Source organism: Natrix helvetica (assembly GCF_964273705.1).
Source record: "Natrix helvetica genome assembly, chromosome: 1".
NCBI lineage: Eukaryota > Metazoa > Chordata > Lepidosauria > Squamata > Natricidae > Natrix > Natrix helvetica.
In genome coordinates this window covers 309,790,525-309,815,724 of record NC_138548.1, presented here as the reverse complement: position 1 = coordinate 309,815,724, position 25,200 = coordinate 309,790,525, and the positions used below count along the sequence as shown (strand labels likewise).

Sequence of the window (25,200 nt, the reverse complement as noted above, 5' to 3'; positions counted from 1 at the left end):
AGAGAAAAATACAGTGTTAAGAAATGATGTGGAGTTTGAGTCTTCTCCATTTAGATACTTAGCTTAATATTTTTTTTAATAACCTGAGATGTGGGTTTTTTTTTTCGTAATTAGTCCTCCCAATTCATCTGTTAATAATAATCTGTTTTATTATCCCAGGATGAAGCAGCTTCTCCAAATGATTATTTATTGTCATGATTGCAGTCCTGATCTTCTCCGTCTCCTCCTTCTCCCCATTTTTATATTTCTAGCAGTATAAAGTGTCAGGCAATCTTTTCACAGACTTTGAATGGAAACTAGTTCTACCCTGCAATTATTTAGAGGTTTCCAGTCTAAACTGGAAGGCGAGTCTGGCACAGAATCCTTGAGCATAGACACAGTGTAGGATTTGACTCACTGAAACGAACCCAATTTAGCTGTAGTTGCAGACTGCTACATATTTAGTTTTGCTTGTACTTTGCCAGACTTTTGAAAGAAGGTGGCAGGGAGTAGGGTTTCCCCCCCCCCCCACCAAGTTGCTGGATTTAAAAATTTCTCTTCAAGAAAATGATTCCAGAGACCCAGCTTATTAAAATCAGTCTGCTCTTCTTATACAAGAGGAAAGAGAGATGTACACTTAGGGCGTAACTTTAAGTGTAATTGGAGGTACATTTATTTTGAGTAACAGGAGTTATTTTTGCTTATACATAATAGTTGTATGTCATAAAAGTTACACATGGTATTTATAGCATTTGAAAATATTTAATAACATTAACATATTGGAAAGTACATATCTTCTTTTTGTTGTTGTTAATTGCAAAGTCGTGTCCAACCCATCACGACCCGATGGGCAAAGTTCCTCCAGGCCTTCCTGTCCTCTACCATCGTTTGGAGTCATTTAAGCTCACGCCTACTGCTTAGGTGACTCCATCCAGCCACTTCATTCTCTGTCGTCCCTTTCTTCTTTTGCCCTCAATCTTTCCCAGCATTAGGCTCTTCCCCAGTGAGTCCTTCCTTCTCATTAGGTGGTCAAAGTATTTGAGTTTCATCTTCAGGATCTGGCCTTCTAAAGAGCAGTCAGGGTTGATCTCCTCTAGGACTGAGCTCCTGTTACGTGTCTCAGCATCTGCCAACCTAGCAGTTCAAAAGTACATGTAAAAATGCAAGTAGAAAAATAGGGACCACTTTGGTGGGAAGGTAACAGCATTCCGTGTGCCTTTGGCATTTAGTCATGCCAGCCACATGACTACTAAGATGTCTTCTGACCACACTGGCTCTTCAGCTTTGAAACGGAGATGAGCACCACCCCCTAGAGTCGGGAATGATCAGCACATATGTGTGAGAGGAACCTTTACCATATATTCTTAGATGATGAAAATACTTTTTAAAAAGCCCAGAGAGACAAATCCCTGTTGAGTATTCCATCCAAAGCAACACAAGTGACAAAACCAACCTCTTTACATAGGCCTGACTAATTGTCTGAGTTACATTTCTTTCTTTCAAGTAGTCTAAGTCTTTTCACCTTCTTGTCTTGACTTGTGATATATTGCAGGGCTCAGGATCTTGTCTAAATCAAGCTCCAGATCAGTTGATCCAGTCTAAGTTGTGTGCCTCAGGGACATTCTCTTCAGGCAACTGAGGTTTATTATTTTGTTTATGTATCAAACTTCTTAACTGTCCATCTACCTCACAGAGGGGCTTTGGGCAGTGTAGAATTTAATCAATACAATCAAACATTAAAATGAAATAATTTATTAAAACTGTAAAACAACATTATAACATTATAAAATTGAAAGAGATGGAGAGATTCAAGATGAGGAAATTTTTAATACAAATAGTTGTGGGGGGATTTCTAATGGGGCCAACCTGTCCAATTGCTGTGTGGGTCCTTGTGTGCCCAAGGCAAGGTTATACAGCCAGGTTTGTGGAAGGCCAGATTGGGGACTTTTCACACCCTTGGGCAGGATGTTCCACAAAGCAGGGGTAGTGGCAGAAAAGGCCGTCTTCCTTGATCCCGACATTAGAACCACCTTGGACTTCCGCTCCTTCCGACAAAAATTGAAGACTCACCTGTTCCGATTAGCTGGCCTGGCATAATTATAAATGTTACAACTATGAACTCCTAGTAGTATACTCTCATCTGGTTATTTTAAGGGTAATGTTCTAATTTTTAATTGTTTTTAGGGCTTTTAGACCCATATTTATTCTTCTGTACAGTACTCTTAATTTTAACCTCCTCCACATATATACGTATATTTATATTTATATTTATATTTGTATTTTATCTGTTATTTGTTGTGTGGACTGTACACCGCCCCGAGTCCCTTTTTGGGAGAGGGGGCGGTTTAGAAATGCGAAGAATAAATAAATAAATAAATAAATCTGCCAGTCGGAATTATCTGACTGACAGCTTCTGTAGCATGACTTCCCTACCTGAATGAGAGTGATGGGAGGATGTGTTTAGATCAAGCCGGTTTCATAGGTAACCTGGCCTATGCCATGTAGGATTTTATTGGTAACTAGTTGATAACCCGGCATTGCCCGGATATTTATTTATAGGGGGAAAATGTCTGGACCAAACGTAATTTCTAATGTTGGATTTTTCCCCTTACAAGAGTAAGGGAGAGTATTGTGGAGTACTGTGAAGCTGTTGCCATGGCAACTCAACTGTGCTGTACAGTAGAATCCATTTTAAGGAACAACAGGATGTATCTTAACAGAACACACACCTCAAGGGATTTTAGGGGTGCCTTATCCCTACAATATTTGTTTCCAGAGACCAAGTCATCTATGTATCAAGTTTGTTTGAAATTGCTGGAACACACACACACACACACACACACACACACACCACAGCTGTTTTTATATATATAGATGATCAACACCTTGAATTGGGCCAAGAAGCAAACCAGAACTCAGTGCAGTTCACGGAGCAGAGTTGTTATACAGTATGTGCCCTTCTTTGGGCTCCCAGTATAGCTTCTCTGGCCACATTCTGCAACCATTTGAAACCTCCACAAACTTTTCAAGAGTAGGTTCAGTCCGATCTTCTGAACTTGAGGACCGAGACTAATCCTAACAATAGTTCATAGTGAAGATACAAATATATTACTGGAATGTAAGATTTAAATTAACTTATTTCAAAAGCTATTTGTATTATACAGAGCCTCCTGGATTGCTGTAGTGGTTAAGGCACCAGACTAGAGTTTTAGTCCAACCTTAGACATGAAGCTAACTGGTGACTCTGGGCCACTTTCTTTCAGTCCTACAAAACAGTCAATGGCAATCCACTTCTGAAAAAATCTTGCCAGGAAAACTGCAGGGACTGCTCCAGGCCACACACACAGATATGTTGGATACATGTATAGCAGGAATAAAAGAGTACTGTGAAAGACAGGAAATATAGTAGTTCCTGGAACTGAACTGGGGTGACAGAAGGGATCTCTTCTTAGCACTTCCCTAAAAACCCAATGCAAGTGGAAAGCTGATCCCAATAAGAAAAGGTGGTTATAACACTTTTTGTCCAAATGAGGTAGTTTCTTTCTAAGAGAGAATAAAACGAGTGAGAAGTATTTCAAGATCTATGTTTAACAAGAAGGATAGAGGGGGAGAGAGGGACAGGGAGAGAGAGAGAGAGAGAGAGAGAGAGAGGGAGGAAGAGAGGAAGAGGGAGAGGGGGGGTGAAGGAGCGGGAGGGAGAGAGGGAGAGAGGGAGAAAGAGGGAGGGAGGGAGGGAGAGAGACATGGATTTTTTTGCCTTTTGCGTCTGCTTTTTCCAGTATTGTTTCGTGAGGAAGAAAAAACCATTCTTGCTGAAAAATCCCTTATTTTGTAGCTGGGCCACAGGAACAATAACTGTGCGATAGTGGTGAATATCTGTAACTCGAGGATAGGATGAGGGTGGAGGTTTGTTCTCCGAGCTTATGGGTTGGTTGCCAAACATTTCGTTACCAGGCTAGGTAACAGCTTCAGAGGAATGTACAACACTGACAATCTCTAAATTCTGCTGAAGATATTACTTAGCCTGGTAATGAAATGTTTGAAAACCAACCCACAAGTTTAGAGAATGAGCATCCACCCTCAACAAGAGCTATTTTCAGTTGTATGGCATAGAAGAAAATGACTATACTGGTTTTGCATATTATGTTATTGATCTTGCAGGGAGATCCCTTAGAAGTCTAATATATACATATGTTGCTTGGAACCAAGAAAGTGTATGCGTGTTGGGAGGGGTTAATTTGTTTACAGAAGAAAAAAGAAACCCTATTGTAGTAGAATGCAAAGACAATGTCTGAAGTTCAAAAACAACTAAACAGTTTCAAAATTAAGCAAAGGCTGAAGTAGTACGATCAGGTCTTGGCAGCTTTGTTGTAAGAAATGTCCGAGAAGTCCTTGGAGGAGATCCAAAGGAATTATTTTACCGAATAAGAATGAGGTAAAAAAGAAAATAAAATGATCTGTTTAGTCTAACTGAAAATATATGATGAGTGGGAAACACTTGTATGCAGTTGCCAGTAAAAAAAAAAAAAGTATTAATGAACAGGAGAAACTTCAGTGAAGTAAACAGTAACTGCTTTGAAGTCCATTCCTAGCATCCTGGGATTAACCGAGACTGTGAAATCTTCATCTGCCAGGACCTGTTGGCGCTACCATAAAATTGCTGTTTTGTAATGAGCTGTAAGTAGAATTATGGTTTCGTTTTTCTATTTTCCTGCAAAAGCGGATCTTTAGATTGACAAGAGAGCCGGGTTGGTGTAGTGGTTAAGACATCAGATTAGAAACCAGGAAACTGTGAATACTAACACTACATTGGGCACCAATGAGAATATCAAATATGATTGAATAGAAGCAAAATTTAAAAAGGCTTACTTACACTTTCCTGCAACCATTCTTCCTATCTTTTAGTCTCCAGGCCTTTAATCATCTTGGTTGCTCTTTTCTGCACTTTGTCCATCTCTAAAATTAATTTAGCCCCCTCCCCTTTTCAAAGCATTGCTCGAATAATTACTCTCGCAAACATAGTAAAAGTAAAGATTCCCCTTGCACATATGTGCTAGTTGTTCCCAACTCTAGGGGGCAATGATCATCTCCATTTTAAAGCTGAAGAGCCAGCACTGTCCAAAGATGTTTCCGTTGTCATGTGGCCAGCATGACTAAATGCCGAAGGGGCACGGAATGCTGTTACCTTCCCACCAAAGGTGGTTCTTATTTTTCTACTTGCATTTTTACATGCTTTCGAACTGCTAGGTTGGCAGAAGCTGGGACAAGTAACGGGAGCTCACTCCGTTACGGGGTACTAGGTATTCGAACAGTGAACTGCCGACCTTTCTGATCGACAAGCTCAGCATCTTAGCCACTGAGCCCTTGTAAACATACATATACCCAAAGAAATTTGAGGGCATATAGGTTTTAGCCAACCTAAAACTTCCAACATTTGCTTGAGAAAGAGCCATTGAGTTCTATGATTTTTAATCCAAATAGGTTTGCTGAGCATGAGCAGTGCTGTTCAGCCTGCATGTTATGCTCTTTTCTCTGCCATCCCTCTCATGTATTAAGGCTGAGTGCTTCAGTGGAGAGCCTCTTTGTCCATCAACCTCCTTTTGAGTCCTGATTTGCACGGAAAACTTCCATGGATGAAGGGATCTCTCCATGAAGTGAACCTCTAAATGAGAAAAGTTGACAAGTGGAAGGTAAAGTCAGTATTCTTCAACTCAACTGCTTGAAACAACCCATTCAATGATTTCTTCGTATTATTACATCTTTCTGTTATTTTCTTTGCAAAAGTCAGAAGGTGTGAGATTAGTTATCTCCCTCCCCATCCCTCTTGAAATAAAGTAGCTTTTTCTTCTCTCTTGTCTCCTTCAGCCACTTACTTTTATTGTTCATACTCATCATTCAGTTACTCAATTTAACACTGAAGTTAAAACACACTTCCTCCACTTCATGGCTAATTTGGGAGAATAGCCACCCCCTCCACAATTATTTTGAATAAATGTAACAGTTGTGCATACACTCTTATATTTTTCTAGAAAGGATTTATGTATATGCTGGTATGTAGGGATATAAAAAATCTATATCCATGGATAACTAAGCTAAGAGTGAAGCTTATGCATACATACGTATACTATGTGCCAGGAATGGCAGAGTGGGGAATAAATGTATAAATGAGGAAGGAAATGTTACTAAAAAAGTTTGAAGGAATGATTTTGAACATTATAATCAAAGCCTACGTCTGCCATAGTTTTAACATTCAATATTTTAAAATTCTAATGGTTCCATTTTTGCTTGTATGATGTTGTATGCCACCCAGAATCTCCTGACAGTGATATGGATGGCATATAAATTTAATAAATAAATACTGTAAATAAATTTACTAGCTTCCTTCCCCACTCCTCCAACCTGGAACGTTAAATGAATAAGAACTAACACAGGCAGGAAAAAGAAGTCCACTCTAGGAGAAATTTCCTGACAGTGGAAACAACTATCAACAGAAAGGCTTATCTCTAGAAGTTATGGTGTTCCATAACTGGAGGTTTTTAAGAAAAGATTAAACAAACATTTGTCTGGAATGATACAGGGTCTCTTGCTTGAACAGGGGATTGGACTAGAAGACCTCCAAGGTCCCTTCCAACACTATTATTCTATGTTGTTATATTCATCATCTCAGTCAAATGACTTACCTTTTAGTTTCCCTAAGTTGTTTTTCTCTAAAATAGATTTTTTTTGTGACTAGTTGCATCAATTATTTTGGATACCTGGAAACCATGTTGCATCATTTAATGTCTGCCTAAGTATGTTCAGTCTCATCCTAAGGATCTTTGTGTATGTCTGTATGTGTGGAGGGGCAGAGGGAACTTAGTACAGAAAAACAAACCATCTTGATGGGGGGAATATACACTTCTTTGAGGGACCCCTCAGATTGGTTTACAATTTTTTTCAACCAAGGTTAATAGTGAAAAACAGAATGTAGTACATTCTGGAAATGGAATTCTGTTAGTAATTTTGCCTATAATTGTGTTCTGTCATTTAACCGGATGATGGCTGGGAGGCAGGGAGGATGTTCCTTTTATTTCTGCTGTACTTGCCATATTTTTCCTAATAACAGAAAGATTTTATGTAATTGCCAGCTGGCTTTGGGAATTGATTAAGTAACAGCAGACATTAATCTTTAAACAAATTAACAGTAACTGGTTTCAGATGCAATTTCTACCCTTAGTGTTCAGAAATAAGATAAGCACGAGTTTTGGGATCTTCCAAAGTCTAAGCTGGGACTAATATATATTCAGTAAATGACAATAAACACATATGCACATTTTTCAAAACTACACTTCTGTGTATAAAGCCTCATCATACAGTCTAATTTGTATAATCAATTCTTAAACATGAAAGTTAATTTTAAACAATAAGTACTGTATACAGTAAGTAAAATACAATCCAAGACTACGAAGTCTAGAAACATAGCTAACATGAAAATAAATCCTGTTTATAATTGATGTTCAGTGTTCATATGCCAGTATTTAATATGATTATGTGACATGCCTGCTCTTTTTGTGAAGGAAGAACATTCAACCCAACACATGTATTTTGAGATGGTACTGTAGGAGCAAATACCTACAGATTGAATTTAATAGGGATGAAGATTGGTACCAAGACTAAATAATTTGGTCAATGGATTAATTATAACTTGAATCCAAAGTTGCAATTCTGGGTCCTAAAAGTGTCTTGTGCATATCAGACACAATATGCTGCATGGAAAAGCAAAATAAGACTCAAAGATGTTTTTTTTCATCTGTAACTGGGGCATTTGTGGGGTGGGATAAAAGTTAAGATGGCAATCATAGCTCTGTAGTTGAAAGCTCTGCTTTTCTTTAAGGGAGAGGTCTTCAGCTGTGCAGTCACTCCCCCATCTTGACTTTTCTGATTCCCCATCTCCACAGATGCCCCGGTCTGTTACAAGTTGCCGCAGTTAGACAAATCAGGAAAGATGATTACAGATTTATCCATTAGCATTGCCAAGGGCGTGTGCAGAACACTGCTGGGGATGATTTTTGAATCATCCAAGTTGGAGACTTTGAATCCAACTCAAGTTCTTTTGGTCCTGTGTGCAAAACTGCATTTTTGATTGCATGAAGGGGCGGGTGCATGTGCTAATATTATGAAATTGTAACGCAACTGCATAAGCCGATACTGTTTTTATTTTCTGCTGGGGATGCTTTAAGTGAGCTTTAGTTCTTTTGGTTGAATCGCTTTGGCTTGCATTTAAACTTTATGTTGATTTTGCTTCGTTTTTTTTCCATTTCTCATGCTGTTCAGGTTTTGGATGCCAGGAAAACAAAGGTTTGTTCACTTTTTGCAATCAGTTTTGTTTGCAAAATGTAGCATTTCTTAATGTGTGGTTTTGATATGCTTATCTCGGTAGCTGCAACAATCCTGCTTAATAAAGTGGCTCATAGCTTTCATTAGCAACCTCATCCAACAGTTTAACCCCTTTACTTTCATACGATGTGATTAGCACTAATCACTTGCACAGTTGCACTGTATGAAAATGTCTAAGCTTCTCTTCCCTCCTACACCCCAACCAAACCTGATTTCTAAGGCTTTTAGATACAGTGTTTGGTTATGGAATGCCAGTCTTTAACATTTACATTTTTAACACTCCTCTTTTCACCTCCTTGTCATAAGGTTTGTGGTTCACTCTGGGTAGTATGTGTAATTTGTACTGTTTGTGTTTTTCATTCATCTCTCTCTATGGTTTCTAACTGCAGCCAAGAAGCATCATAACAAATACTATCACTCTCATGTGTAGATTCTCACCAGAAATTTTACTAATGTTTGGAATGTCAAATCTTTACTTAGAAGTTTCTTTTTCATTGCAGCATCTTCAGCTAACAATCCAGGCGCTCCAAGATGAACTTCGAACCCAGAGGGACCTTAACCATCTCCTTCAGCAAGAAAGTGGTAACCGGGGTGCTGAGCATTTTACGATTGAACTGACGGAGGAGAATTTCCGAAGGCTTCAAGCTGAGCATGACAGACAGGCAAAAGAGTTGTTTCTCTTGAGAAAAACCTTGGAAGAAATGGAGCTGAGAATAGAGACCCAAAAGCAGACGCTGAATGCCAGAGATGAATCCATCAAGAAGCTTCTAGAAATGCTGCAAAGCAAAGGGCTGCCATCCAAAGGAATGGATGATGAAAACGAAAGACATCGGAGGATGGCAGAAGCGGAATCTCAGGTTAATCATTTAGAAGTGATCTTAGACCAGAAAGAGAAGGAAAACATCCATCTTAGAGAGGTAAGGAAACCATGCTCATTTTGAATAGAATTCCGCTGCGGTTTTTGCAGAGTCTAAAAAACAAATGGAAACAGGATGGTTGCAATCTTACTTTCTGTAATAGTTTTATAAGTGGTCTTCCTCTCCAACCCACTTCCCAAGTGGCAAGTAGAATGTAAACATTTGAAAGTGATCCCCATGCTTCGACAACGCTATTTTTAATTTCTGGCTAGCAGTTCTGTGGAACTTAACTGTAAACTATTATACTTTATATGAGTGATGTTTACTTTGGGGAATGGATGTCTCTGCACTCCTTTCCTCACACAGGGCCTACCAGTCATTCCGTATAGTTTATGCAAAGCAGCGAGCAGTAAAGCTGAATTCTGGATCCTTGTCGTGTTAATTGAATGTTGCATCTTACATTTATTGACGGGGGAATTTTTGGCTCTCTTTTACTACTTGGGAAGGTGATTTTGCATTTCTGTAAAACAGCTTTTCTATACAAGGCTTAATACTGTTTTTACTGTATTACTGTACAAAAATTGGTCTAGCTTAAGGGTCTGCTGCTGATTTTTAATAGTACAGCCAAAAGAGGGTCTAAAGAGCACCAAAAAGTGGTTGGGCTAAATACACACTGTTGATCATGGGTTAAACTTGGACCCAACTGGACTAAGAAGATCTAAGAAGAACGCTCTCATTTTCACACATGGTTCCTCTTCCAGCCATATTGAAGTATACATACAATCCTTAACTCATGAGTGTCCAACTTTTTGGCTTGCCTTCAATGCACTGAATGAAGAGAAATTGTCTTGGATTGCATATAAATATGCATTATAGTTAAGGTATATAAATTACAAATTTCCTTTGAAGGTTTATGATTTTGTGGGGCCACATTAGTAGCTGTGCAAGGCCACATATGGCTCGCAGGCCAACGGTTGGGCATGCCTGCCTTAACTGACCTTTGATCCAATTTTTAATCTGACAATTCCTATGCTAACGTGCTTAATTCTTAGAATTCTAATTTCCTAAAACTATTTTTCTAGGAAGAGTTAATCTTGATTAAATCATAAAGCAACTGTACAGATTACAGCCCAGCATCATTCTTTGCAGCATGTTTTGCAGTAAAGTTTTGGAGGTATATTTGGTGCAAATAATAAACATTGGCACCATTTTTGTAGAAATGTGAGTTTTAGGGAAATTATATAGTTGCCAGCTTTAATGGAGCAAAAGCTTACTAAGAATTAATCAGACGTGATAGTGAAGAAGAGATGCCAAAGAAGGTAACTCCTACCTACTGGAATTCTTTCTCATCTATTCAAGCTGCATATTTCATGCCAAAACAAGAGACGAACAAGAAGCTTTCAGGATAATATAGCATATTTTGTTCCTTATGTTACACAGAGATGGGTCAATACTTCTGTCAGTCTTTTACTAGCTTTGGGGCCATTTTTATTCAATTCTGCCTTTTGCAACTTTTTATGGCAGCTTGATTGGATGTGAATCTATACCAGTGATCTCAGACAATGTACAATAAAGTCACTATGGATTGTACCTTTGTTTTCTTTTCTTTTTCTGTGTTTATGTCAGCTAATGAGGAGACATTGAAATGCATGTAATAATAATAATAATAATAATTTTATTTGATTAGCCGCAACCCTCTCCCGAAGGACTCGGGGCGGCGTACAATCAAACAGATAAAAAATACACATAAGACAAACATATATACAAAAAACAGAGACATATACATATGTGCATGTGTGCATGGAGGAGGATGGACTTAAGTGAAAGACAGTTAAAAATACAATTTAAAATCCCCTAATAAAATTACCAAATTAAAAACCCATCAGGAGCGTTACTAAGTTATGGTCGAGCCAGGCCAGCTATTTGGAAAAGGTGGGTCTTGAGCTTGACACGGAAGGAGCGGAGGTCAGTAGTAGTCCTAATATCCGGGGGGAGGTCATTCCACAGGGCTGGGCCCGCCACAGAGAAGGCTCTGCTCCTAGGCGCCGCCCCATGGCACTGTCTGGTAGACGGCACCTGGAGAAGTCCCTCTCTGTGCGAGCGGATGGGTCGTAGGGATGTATGGGGCAGAATACGATCCCGCAGGTAACTAGGTCCTGAGCCATGGAGCGCTTTAAAGATCGTAATCAAAACCTTGAAACGCACTCGATAGACCACAGGAAGCCAGTGCAGCTCGCGCAGGAGAGGTGTCACATGGGAGTACTTGGTACTCCCCATAATCACCCGCGCGGCCGCATTCTGGACCAACTGCAGTCTCCGAGTGCATTTCAAGGGGAGCCCCATGTAGAGAGCGTTACAGTAGTCCAGGCGAGACGTCACCAGCGCATGGGTGACTGTGCGTAAGGCGTCCCGGTCCAATAGGGGGCGCAATTGGCGCACCAGGCGAACCTGGTGGAACGCCCCCCTGGCCACGGCTGTCACATGTTCATCCATGGACAGCCTGGCATCCAGGAGGACGCCCAAATTGCGCGCCCGCTCCACGGGGGCAAGTTGAATGCCCCCAATGGCCAGAGATGGAATTATCTGGTTGAACCGGGGGGCCGGAACCCACAGCCACTCCGTCTTGGAAGGGTTGAGCCTGAGTCGGTTGTCATCCATCCAGACCCGTACGGCTTCCACACACCGGGACATCACTTCGATGGCCTCGTTGGGGTGGTTCGGGGTGGAAATGTACAGCTGAGTATCATCAGCGTACAGATGATATCCCACCCCGAAACCACGGATGATCTCACCCAGCGGCTTCATGTATGTGTTGAACAGGAGCGGCGAGAGGACCGACCCCTGTGGCACCCCACAAGTAAGGGGGCTTAGGGTCGACCTCTGCCCCCCTGCCAACACACGTTGCGTCCGGCCGGAGAGGTAGGAGCCGAACCACCGCAAAACGGTGCCCCGGACCCCCAACCCCTCCAGTCGGTGCAACAGGATACCATGGTCGATGGTATCAAAAGCCGCCGAGAGGTCTAATAGGACCAGGATAGAGGAGCAACCCCTATCTCTGGCCCTCCAGAGATCGTCTACCAACGCGACCAAGGCCGTCTCAGTGCTGTGCCCAGGGCGAAAGCCGGACTGGCGCGGGTCTAGATAATCATTCTCCTCCAGATGTCGTGGGAACTGAGAAGCCACCACACTCTCTACAACCTTCGCCAAAAAGGGAAGGTTGGAGACAGGACGATAATTGGCCAGCTCCGTAGGGTCTAGGGAAGGCTTCTTGAGCAAGGGTCTCACCACCGCCTCTTTCAAGGCGGCTGGGAGAGACCCCTCACCCAACGAAGCGTTCACTAGGCCCAGGAGCCAGTCGCGTGTAACCTCCCAGGAAGCCAGTACAAGCCAGGAGGGACACGGGTCCAGCAAACATGTGGTAGGTCGCAGTCGTCCACGCAATCTGTCCAAATCCTCGATGGCAACCAAGTCAAACTCCTCCCAAAAAGGTTTCTCAAGACTCGCCACTGGCGTCTCGACTGGGCCACTGAAGGGGACCCAATCCTTCCGGATTTGAGCGACTTTATCCAGCAGATATTTCCCAAACTCCTCTGCTCTACCCTGTAGAGGGGCCTCCCGCGGCCTCTGAAACAGAAGGGAGCGGGACACCCGAAACAGGGCGGCAGGGCGGTTCTCTGCGGATGCAATGAGAGCGGCACAATATTGACGTTTGGCCGTTCTCAATGCCACTAGGTACGTCCTTAAATGGGCTCGTACCTGTGCTCGGTCCAATTCGGATCGGGAGGATCTCCAACGACTCTCTAGGCATCTCTTGCGGCGCTTCATCACCCTTAGCTCCTCAGTAAACCAAGGAGCCAGGGTGGATCGTTGCCGCCGGAGAGGCCGCAAAGGCGCCACCCAGTTCAAGGCCCCGGTAGTCGCATTATTCCACGCGGCCACCAGGTCCTCTACCCGAGGGCGGGTCAGGGCTGCAGGAGGTGGCCCAAGCTCCGTCTGGAAACTGTCTGGTTCCATCAAGCGCCTGGGGCGGAACCATCTAGTGTTTTCCGGTTCCGCCTCCCCGCAGCGAGGGGTAGCACCAGGGAAGTCAAGTCGGAGGAGTGAGTGATCTGACCATGATAGAGGAGTGATGGTTAAATTCACTCCTCCCAGATCACTCAACCACTGGCGAGAGACAAAAACGAGGTCCAAGGTGTGACCTCCCTCGTGTGTCGGGCCCTGAATCATTTGAGTCAGGTCCATGGCTGTCATGGAAGCCATGAACTCCCGAACCCCCTCTGATGCTTCTCCCACTGACGGCAGGTTAAAATCCCCCATTACTAAAAGTTTGGGGGTCTCAACCGCCACCGATGAGATTAGCTCGAGGAGCTCAGGCAGGGTCGCTGATGTATGGCGGGGAGCCAGGTATACTATCAGCAGGCCCAACTGCCTCCCAGGGCCCCATTTCACAACAAGGGATTCACATCCGGACGTCTGTGGCACAGTGGACTCCCTCGGCTCTAAGTCCTCCCGGATAATCACTGCTACCCCACCGCCCCTTCCCCGGGCCCGGGGCTGGTGAAATGCTTGGTAACCTGGTGGGCACATTTCCACGAGGGGTAACCCTCCCTCGTGGCCCAACCAGGTTTCCGTTATTCCCGCGAGGTCCGGCTCCCCCTCCAAAATTAGATCATGAATGAGGGGGAGCCGGACCTCGCGGGAATGTGTATGGGATAGTCAGATTTTAACAGGATACAATGGTCAATTTTGCATACTTATTAGGAAATTGCAATAAAAAATATTAGATTTACTATTAATGTTTCCAGTTGTCTTCACAATGCTTTTTAGCTTTAATAGGATACCTCTGTGATTAAGCTATGTGATAAAAGATAGAATAAGCAATGGTTTTTTGGAAAACATTTAAAATCTTCTTTTATTCAGAGCAAAATGTAATCGCACTGCATGAGGCCCATTTTGATGTTTGCAAATAAATGCAGGTAGATGAATTTCTTGATGTGAAGGCTGACACCTCTGAGAAAAATGAAGTAAAATGGAGTGCGTTTTGTTCAAGAAATACTTATTCTTTTCATGACGACAGATAGATGCAGAAATTGTCTCCAAATGTAGCCATTGAAGGTAGCTTTTGCTGTCCCTGACAAATGTTAATAGTGAAAGCATTCTTATTTAAATGGCAGCTTTCCTTCCTACAGTTTTCATTGCAAGATATTTTTATACTGCCTGACTATGAGCAAAGGTTATTTACAAATGCCTTGTGTTATTGTGCTTTGTATAAGTTCAACAGATACTTAATAATACTTAATAATATGCATTATATTCATATTATTAATAATATGCATTATAAGAGGCATACTTAATGATATGAGCCAGTAGTGTGCTGAAGTTGCCAAAAAAGACAACATAGTCCTAGGATGCATTAACAGAGGAATAGAATCACGATCACATGAAGTGTTAATACCACTTTATAAAGCCTTGGTAATACCACACTTAGAATACTGCATCCAATTTTTGTTGCCACAATGTAAAAAAGATATTAAGACTCTAGAAAGAGTACAGAGAAGAGCAACAAAGATGATTAGGGAACAGGAGACTAAAACATGCAAAGAACGGTTGCTGGGATTGGGTATGTTTAGTTCAATGAAAAGAATGATGACTGGGGTGACATTATAGCAGTGTTTCAATACTACTTTGAGGAGTTGCCACAAAGAAGATGGATTCAACCTATTCTTCAAAACACCTGAAGGCAGGACAAGATGCAATAGAAGGAAATTAATCAAGGAAAGAATTAACCTAGAATTAAGGAGAAATTTCCTGACAGAACAATTGATCAGTGGAACAGCTTGCCTCAAGAAATCATGGACGCTCCATCACTGGAGGTTTTTAAGAAGAGATTGGACAGTCACTTGTCTGAGATGGTATAGGTTCTCCTGCTTGAGCAGGGGGCTGGACTAGAAGACTTCCAAGATCCCTTCCAGCTCTATTCTATTCTAAAAAAAATGTGTTGGGTAATAAGGTTTCCTGCCTGAGAAGGGGCTTTGACTAGAAGACCTTCAAGATCCCTTCCAAATCTGTTATTCTGGATACACTCAAATATTTAGCTTTTCCCAAAATGAGTAGAACATGTTTAGTCCTTTGAAAATAAAATAACAAAAGAACAAGCAAAGTTTACACATGATTAGCAACCAGCTATTTCAAAACCAGGATTCCCAAACTTTCTCTTATAGATCAGTGGATCCAAATAGAATTAGATTTGGAGTAACCAGAAACCGCAGCATTAGTATTCTTATAATCTCTGTAAAATCTCTTACCAAAGTTTACACTAACGGTATGATTTAGGGAGGAAATGTGTGAACACCTGGACAGTAATTTTTTTCCACTCTTCTTAAAATGTTTACTTTCCAAGACAATTCAGACAATTCAAAGCATCGGCAAAAGCCTTTGTAAAGTTCTGGTTGTTACTGGACACCTTGCATCTGTTCCAGAGAGTAATCCTCTTTTAACATCGACTTGCTCAGCAACTGTCCAAAGTTGCAATAGTGCCAAACAAGGCATACTTATGACTGGTCCTTTTAGCTGTGGCTGTTACACTATTACAACATCCCCAAGGTCACTTAATCATGATCTGAACATTCGGCAAGTGGCTTGCAATGATGATGCCACAGTGTTCTGCAGTACCACAACTGCCATGTGTGAGTTTCCCAGCCAGTGTCCCATAAGCAAAGTTGATGGGCAGCTGGCAGGAGGTTGCATATGTTGAACATGGGAATGCAGGGCACTGTGACGGATTCACCAAACAACGACCATTAGGACAGCCAGCTGTGTTGTTGCAAATATCCCACATTATGAATATATCGCTTAGCGACAGATTCCTGGCTCCAATTACCCTTGGTAAGCATGGATTATTAGTAAAGAGAAAATGTAGGCAAAAGAACCTACATTGGTTTTAAATTGTGTAAATTAAAATTTATTTACTTATTTTATTAAATAAATGACTGGATATGACAAAGAAAACACATTCATCTAAAATTACACTTTTAGCAACTTGCAGACTTTTGCATTTGGGCAACATTTGTGATTAAAGGCAGTTTTTCCAATGTCTATAACAAGTTATTTTTTGTATCCGTTTTTTCAAACTGCTTTAAAAGAATTTGGGGATGTGATTTATGACTTGAGTAGATGAAATTGTAATGCCCCCCATAGCAAACTGTTCTCAGAAATCAGCACTGCTAATATACTGAAAATAGGAGGCTACAGTATTTTGACCCAAAATGGGAAAGGTGCTCTAAAATAAAGCTTAAAATCACTTCATAAATAACATCGTACTTGTACATAGGCAGTGTATTAATCATGCTGTTTCAACTTTATGATGGAGCCAGTATGGGCCTATACTTCAACTTAGATTTCCATATTTGTATACAGCAAATTATATTTTATAACTATATTTTATAGTTATTATATTAAATAATATAATAATACATTTAATTAACTTTCCTGTTTCAAAATGAAGGATTCCTGACTTTTACTTTCAAATTTTGTCACACGTGCTTTAAAAAAAACATACAATTCTTTTTTAATCATGTGGATATCTAGCACAGACGCTTATTATTACTTCTTAAATGTAGTGACCTCACATGCTTTACTCTAAGTACCTTTAGGATTTTTTTTTATTTTTTTTAATTACTGCTGTTAAAATCTTGCCTTTAGTTGATACATCTCTAATAAAGTGCAAAGTTCCACTAAGTGTTTTATGTATACATATACTCTCACAAACCGAGTATACATTTAATGCGTTTTCCCTAAAAGCAGAATATGATGTCATCATTATGTGCAGTTTTTAAACCAGGCTTCTATCAAAGTTGTTTTGTTAAACTGAAAAATAGGGTGGTGATATATGTAAGTGTATAATTATACAAGTAACCGTTTCAAATGCTGGACAACTTAAATCAGAAAAAAAACTTTGCTTCTCTGTCTGCAAATAACCAACTGAAGGATGGGGACTGATAATAGAACTTGAACTGCTGACATGAATTATTTATGGCAAAGTTTTTAGAACTTATTCACAGAGTAACATTTCTTCTGTGAAACAGATGCTTTGCAGACATTTGTGTTTATTGTAAATGCCTTTCATTGGAGCCAGTTATAATTTACTAAGGAAACCTTTTATCAACCCCAAGCATTTCTTTCTCCATCCCTTTGAGAAGTTAGTTATACAGATTAGCAACCACTCCAACACCAGCATCTTTATTAGATTCATTTTGACTTCTTTTAGAAAAGCTCACAAACTGTGAATTGTGCTTGAATATATGCAGATATGGTATAAATATAACTGCATGAACTCAATATGTGGGTATGTAACATTTCTCTCTTTGTGTATATATGTGTTCATGCATGCTATGAATACCATCCTATCAAAAAGGCGATTGTATTTTATTAAAATTCTGTGTATAAATTAAAATACAATATTTTGGACCGAATTCGTAGGTGTGGAGGAGGAAGCTTTCATAATCTTGGCACAGACCCCAGACAGGAAAACATAGGTTCACTCCAATTATATTCCTGAAAACAGCAATTATATTTAAGGCTGGCTGAAGGCATTTTTGCTGCTTCAAGCACTACCACAGCCAAAATATTAGGCCCAAAGGCAGGGCAAGCTTTTTTTGCTACCTGAAGCACAGCATGTTACAAGTGCCTTTCTCTTGACTCTTTATGGTAACTTACTTACAAGTAAGTAAATTAAATAACTGAAAATGTACTGTGCCTTTATAACAAAAGGGGGATGGAGGTGGGACTGATGTGGAAAATGATGCCCAATAGTCTTCATATTTAGACTGTCTTAATTTTCTGCCCAGCTGCAGAAAGACAAGTTATTAGCATTAACTCCCCCAATGTAGCTTTCTTCTATTCATCTTTTTTAATTATAGGAAATTAAAACTAATTAAAGGTTTAACCTATTTTATTTAAACCCATGTCAAAAGGTGCCAGGAAATTATGCTGCAAGTGAGTGCAAAAGGAGATGAGGGCTGCATGGATCTACTGGCTGTGTGGGATGCTTATCACAGTGTTTTAACTTAAATAATGAAGGCAAGTGGGGTCCAATTCTTCCCCAGCAGAAGATAAAACTCATCACATCATTCACACTGTCCCTGGGGGCATAGCATTCTTAGACCACCATTCCCTGCCTTCGAAATCTAGATTCAGTGATGATAATTACCATATTTTTCAGACTATATGATGCACCGGAGTATAAGACGCACTAAGATTTTGAAGACGTAAATTTTTTAAAAACGTTTTTGGACTCTGCAGGCCTCCCAAACCCTCTGTATGCCTCGTTTTTTTGTGAAAAAACGGCCCTGTTTTTTGCAAAAAAAAAAGGGGGGGCATGCATATGCTTTGGGAGGCTTGTAGAGTGCTCCTGGGTGGGGAGCAAAAATGGGTTAAAAATGCCCCATTTTTCTGCTTGTTTTTGCCCTCCCCAGCCCCCAAGAACACTTTGCAGGCCTCCCAAAGCTTATGCACGTCCATTTTTGAAAGGGGGCGAGGTTTTAGGAGGCCAAAAATGCTGTATTCAGTGTATAAGACACACCCAGTTTTACACCCTCTATTTTGGGGGGAAATGGTGTGTCTTATACTCCGAAATATACAGTATGATGACATGTCTTAGGAGGCCTGACATGTTCATTTCTTAGGAGAGCATATATGACTTCATTAACTATGCCAACAAAGTTTCTGCTAGCCCAATTGGGTTCTAACAAGGCTGGCAAATTGTTCTGTGCTTATAGATTTATTGCAGGCCAGTTTAAGGACAGAAGTTGGGCTATTTCTCACCCAGCTTTATCTGACAAAATAAGATTATCACTGTCCTGGATGGGCTTTGACATATATGGACAGTTGGCTGAAAACATCTTTAATGTTGTCTAAGTGACAGCTCACTGGTACGGAGGTGCTCTGCTCACCTATCTGGTCACCTAAATGATTTATCACTTGGATTATTTCTGTAAGACTAGCAACTCCTGTCAAAACTGCACAGCTCACTGCTGTTTGGGTGGAGAAGCCTTCACTTTTGCTTCATTCTTGTTCCATCTTTGATCCATTGCCCTGGTGGCCATACTATTTTTGGATGTAGGGTTGCTTTCTGTTACTGAGTGGAATGGGAAGCGGACAGTTTTCTTGCCAGTTTCATTCTAGCTTCCTCAAAATGGCACTTTCCAAGTAATAAAAACAGCAGAAAGCCATGGCTGTGCTAAATTCATTGTGAGCAAAAACAACGAAAAATTGGTGGAGTCTTTCCTAATGAAAAATCTGCAGTACATTATTCTGGAACACAAACAACATACCCCTAGCAGAGCCAGGCCTCCTTTACTAGTTTAAATTGAAGTTATATGCAAGGAAATATTTATATTTTTACATAGAAAGGAAACCAGAGGTAGGTTTCACGTAATCTTGCCACCGGATCGTCGCATGCCGAAAATGTGAGAGCGTGTGTGGCTTGCATGCATGCGTTCAGCTTAGAAAATGTGGCTAAATGGGACAGCATAGGGCATAGCCAGGGCAGGTGGGCAGGCCCACCTGCAGGTCGCCACTATCGGTTCACCTGAACTGGTCTGAACCGGCCTGATCCGGCTGAATACCACCACTGAAGGAAACCTTTCTACGCAAAGTCATCTGTTGACTTTGGGCTAGTACAGGGAATGGAAATGTTATGTTATGCCAGTTGTACCCATTCATGGATTGAGGGGCCCGGCATATGGTCAATCACACCGTGGTATCATCCTGATTGGATTGTTGCAATGCAATCTACACGGGGCTGAAAACCACCTGGAAGCTTTACTTGATTCAAAATACAGTGGCATGGATAGCTATGGGTTTAGTTCCAGTGGTGGGATTCAAATAAGTTAACAACCGGTTCTCTGCCCTAATGACCAGCTAATTAGGTGTGGCTTGGTGGTCATGTGACTGGGTGGATGTGGCCAACTCAACATCACTCACATCGATAGGTACTTCACCTTAGCTGTTACAATGTAATAAGAGTTAACCAGAGAGAACCAGAAATCCGGTATTATCCAAAATGAGGATAACTTGATAAAACAAATCAGGGACCAGGGTCAAATGCACATAAAAAGGTTGTATAAAGTAGTAAATGTAGCAGAGATGCCCAAAATTTCAGTGTATCTGAAGGACCACTCAGATGAGAAGTACAAGCTGGACTGGAGAAGATGGATTGACTATATTCAAAACAAATACCGGACTAAAAAAATTCAGTTAGCTTATGAATGAAGGCATAAGGAATGTTACAATTTATTCAAAGTTAGCTTAATAAAGGGGGAGTTAAAGCACAAGAATAGTAACATGTTAAAATTAGTTAGCTTATGTTAGCGTATGGTTGTTAAATGTTTATACCCTGTATTTTGCTCTGGGAGGTCGGGGGGAGGTCGGGTGGGAAGAGGGAAGGGTAAGGGGGGTGAATAATTGTAAAATTTATTAAAATTTTTAATAAAAAAAAGAGTTAACCAGAGAGGCAGTTTCTTTAAGCAGGGCAATAAAGATTAGGCTAGAAACAACACCTGAATGTTTCCTTCCTGCTTCCTTACCGGATTAGCCCTGTAAAGTGGGGAAAAAAACAAAACAAAATGAGATTTCTTCCAACTACCAGTTCTCCGAACTGCTTAGAAAGTTAACAACCAGTTCTCCTGAATAGGTGCGAACTGGCTGAATCCCACCATTGACTGGCTCTCAAAAGGCCGCCAAATATGATTCAAGGTGCTGGTTATGATCTCTGAAGCCTTCCATGTCATAGACTGGGTTACTGTCTTTTACCAAGAACATCTCTTTACCTGATATTCTCCCAGAGGGGGAGCCTGTTCCAGGTTCCTTCTTTCAAACGTTGTCATCTTATGGGAGCTAGGAAGCCTACCTTTTCAATGGTTGCACTTGTTCTATGGAATGATTACCTTCATTCCCCCTCATATAACTCTTGTATTTTGTTGCTTTCAGGAACATCCATTAAGATCTGGCTGTTCTCCAAGGCATTAGTGGCTAGTTTAGTGGGGGTTATATTCTGGTAGTTTGGTTGCCATTTTATATTTTGCAATATTGTATTGTCTGAATAGGTGAGTTTTCAGTTGTTGTTTGTAGATGTAAGAAATGGAAAACAGAATAGAATAGAATAGAATTCTTTGATGGCCAACTGTGATTGGACACACAAGGAATTTGTCTTTGGTACATAGTCTCTCAGTGTGCATAAAAAAGACAAGATTCATTCATCAAGATTCATAAGGTACAACACTTAATGATAGTCATGGGGTACAAACAAGGACTCAGGAATCAATATTAATATAAATCGTAAGGATGCAAGCAACAAAGTTAGTCTTGCAGTCATAAGTGGGAGGAGATGGGTGATAGGAACAATGAGAAGACTAATAGTAATGCAGCCTTAGTGAATAGTTAAGTGAATAGAATAGAGGTAGTTATCTAAAAACATTCATTATTTATGCATGTGTGTATAAATGTCTTCCCCGCTTTTCCTGAATTAATAAAAATCTCTAATTCTTTAAAATACTGTTCTGTTAACATTTAAGTAGACAAATTTATAATCCTATATGGATAATATAGTACTGATTGTATTATATCCAAGTACTTCAGGTTCTTGGATTTTTTTTTTTTAAAAGTAAAACCTTAAGAAGCTATATAATTGCCAAACACATGCAATATGATGATTCAGTATCATATTGTTGCTGTTTTTAATTTACCTCCTGCTGATTTTCTTCTTGAGATTCAGCACTAATACAGAAATACAACCTACCCAGTTGAAGCTTAGTCTTACAGTATATAATCTCAATTGTAAAATGCAATGGGGAAATATTTAGATCAGGTGAGTAGTATCTGCATAGACTTATGCTGACATTTGCTTGCATCTTAGTGGGAATATTCTGGAAGACATCACATCTGAGGCTTTGGGTTTTGCATGTTTAATCCTAGATAAATGGGAAAATAGCTTCAAAATATGAAAATACATTTTGCAAACATTTTCTATTACATTGTTATGTTCCATGGTGGCTCAATGGTTAGAATGCAGTATTGCATGCTAAATCTGCCCACAGGCTGGAGTTTGATCCTCACTGGGTCAAGGTTGACTCAGCCTTCCATCCTTCCAAGGTTGGTAAAATGAGGACCCAGATTGTTGGGGGCAATATGCTGACTCTGTAAACTGTTTAAAGAGTGCTATAAAGCACTAAGAAGTGATATATAAGTCTAAGTGCTATTGCTATTTCTAACTTAAGCTTTTTAGTAGGATTAATAATGCTTTTTATTGGCTTTATACTGTATATTATTACATTCAGAGTACTGGCCATCTTGGTAGCAATAGAAAAGCTGGAAATTAAGTAAAAGAAAAAGATTTAAACTACCAATAGAGATACACTTATTTAGAAATAAATATACATAATGGGAATTATTTACTAGTATGGTGGTGGAGAGACAATTAGGATATTAATTATTTGCACTGTTTTTTGACCTGTAAAGAATAACACTTCTAGAAATGGGGCTTTCATTATAGAGGTACACCAATTGCTGCCAGGGAGGAATATATTGATGAAGAATCAATAAATGGGATGTTCTAGGAAGAGAGCTGTTTATTTTGAATCCACTGGATCCAAAGTCATTCTATTACTGTAGTTAATAGGCCAGTAAACCATACCAGCCATGGATCAGGCATAGTTAATTTATCCCATATTGCTAACTTGAGACAGGTGGGTGCAATTTAGTAATATCAGGATTTTCACATTCACATTTTTGGCCTTGGCCAGCACGAAGTGGTAATGTTGGAATGTGCAAGAAGATATGCCAACATTATTTCTCCCCAGCCCCACAATAATTTGCTCTATATATGTGTTTAGGATTAGGAACGTAGCCTAAAGGTGTGTCATTACCATTTACCATTCTAGGTTTAGTAGCTATGTGACTGTTTTTCCTTCTCCTTCCCCAAATATCTTTTTTCCTTTTCTGTTTATTTTTTCTGTCTTAATTATAAGAGGAGCAGCAACAGCCTCTTGAAGATTTGGATCAGGAAATAACTGGTTGGTGAAAAAATAAATTCATCATGAAACATTTAATACATTCACATAGACATATATAAACAGATGGTATGACTTGGGTTGTATTTCAAGACACGGATTTGCCTTTTAGGGTCCTCCCAGTAGCTTGGATTATGGTTTTAAATCAATTAAAATCCATCTTTTCTTACTCAGTGGATGTCCAGTGAGCCTTTTTTACTTCCTCGGAGGCAAAGGTTAAATTGATCTAAGTGTAAATAATCATGCCTAGAGCAGCTGATAGTCTTGGTAAAACTGCAATTATATAGGTTCACTAGATGGCACTATTGAATAAAAATTGTAAGATTTCACTGTTTTTGCAACCAGTAAGCCACAGTTCCTCAAACCCTTGTAATACATGACTTCTAAGAACTACTTTTGGAATGATAAACTAATGGGTGATTTTTCATTGGGACCTGGTTAACATTTGATCCCTGTTTGCAAAAGTCCCCTTCTCTCTCTATTTTTTTTTAAAAGAACTTATCTCCTCTTCTGGGAACTTTTAATCAGAATTTAGGATTTTGTGAAAAATGAAATTGCTACATGAAATTGAGCCATCTAAATTAAAAATAAAGTTGCCTCATAATAAATCTGTGTCGTTCTGATGAGTGTGGAATCCAAACCTCTTTTCCTGTGTATGTGTATTGCTTGCAGCCTTAAGGGAGTAGATAAAATAAAATAAAATAAATTTATGACAAATGCTCAAAGTGGAACAGATACCTTTTGTGAAATCAGAATATTCCAAAGTTATTTTTCTGTATGCAATTAAAACGGCAGTTTCTGTGCTATAAAAACAGACCAGATGGTTTATAAGTAGAGCTCCAGAACCCCGGAAAAGCCTCACGTTACCTGATTGGCTCCCAAAATACATCTTGTGCAGATGTATCACCGAAGCACAGCGATATTTTATTTTAATGAAATGCCTCATAACTGCTGAATAGTGTACTGTATTTATTTTAAAAATGATTAAAATAACTATTGGTAATCGAACAAAAGGGTTTTTTCTGAGTTAGTTCGGCAGACTCAGTAGTACTTCAGGGGCAATAATAGTAAGTTAATTCATTTATTTAACAATAATTTACCAATACAGCAAATGTTACAAATTATTGAACTATTTTTGAAAAACAGTTCTAAAACCTTTTCTTTTCAACCTCATATTGACTTTTTTTCGTGTGTGGAGAACTATATATAAAAATAGTCAGCCAAGCATCAATCTCCCAAGTACATCAAACAGGAAACACAACAAGATGAACTAATTCCACTTTATTGTAAGGCTACTTTAACAGAATCTTATAAGTCTGAAAGTACAAACTGTGTCTTTTTACTACCTGATAAATTAGGGCGGAATTTTTCTAAGTTTCTTCCTCTGCCTGTTACTCAATGGTTGGCTCCTCCCCCTTTTGTTTGATAGTTTCTTAGAGGCATCTCTTCTCCCCATCTTCCAAAGTTGTTGTCACATTCCATTACAGAAGGGCAAAAATCATGCTTAATTTAATTTATGATTACTTTTAGTTCCAATTAACTATAATTTACTCTCTATCTTGTTCTGTCAGATTAAAAATTATGATTTGTAACAACTTTGGAGAGCTCACACCCAAGGTTTGGGCAATTCCTATGTAGCTCTATTGTGGCCTACTTATTTAAAGCAATAGCATTTAGACTTATATACTGCTTCACAATGCTTTAAAGCCCTCTTTAAGCACTTTACAGAGTCAGAATATTGCCCCCAACCATCTGGGTCCTCATTTTACCCACCTCGAAAGGATGGAAGGCTGAGTCAACTTTGAGCCTGGTGAGACTCAAACTGCCCAACTGCAGTCAGTGGAAGTAAGTAGCTGCAGTACTGCATTCTAACCACTTCACCACCACCGCTCCTCTAAAGAGAATAACATGAAAGTTTAACA

At 39.9% G+C, this 25,200-nt stretch overlaps 1 protein-coding gene across 1 annotated transcript in view; it reads left to right on the top strand.

The window, feature by feature from the left end:
- The window catches only part of ERC2 (ELKS/RAB6-interacting/CAST family member 2), a 548,821-nt gene that overhangs the window by 88,598 nt on the left and 435,023 nt on the right, over positions 1–25,200 (top strand). Inside the window, exon 3 of the mRNA XM_081935890.1 lies at positions 8,856–9,272. Within this exon, the coding sequence (XP_081792016.1) occupies positions 8,856–9,272 (417 nt within the window). The remainder of the gene's footprint in view (positions 1–8,855; positions 9,273–25,200) is intronic.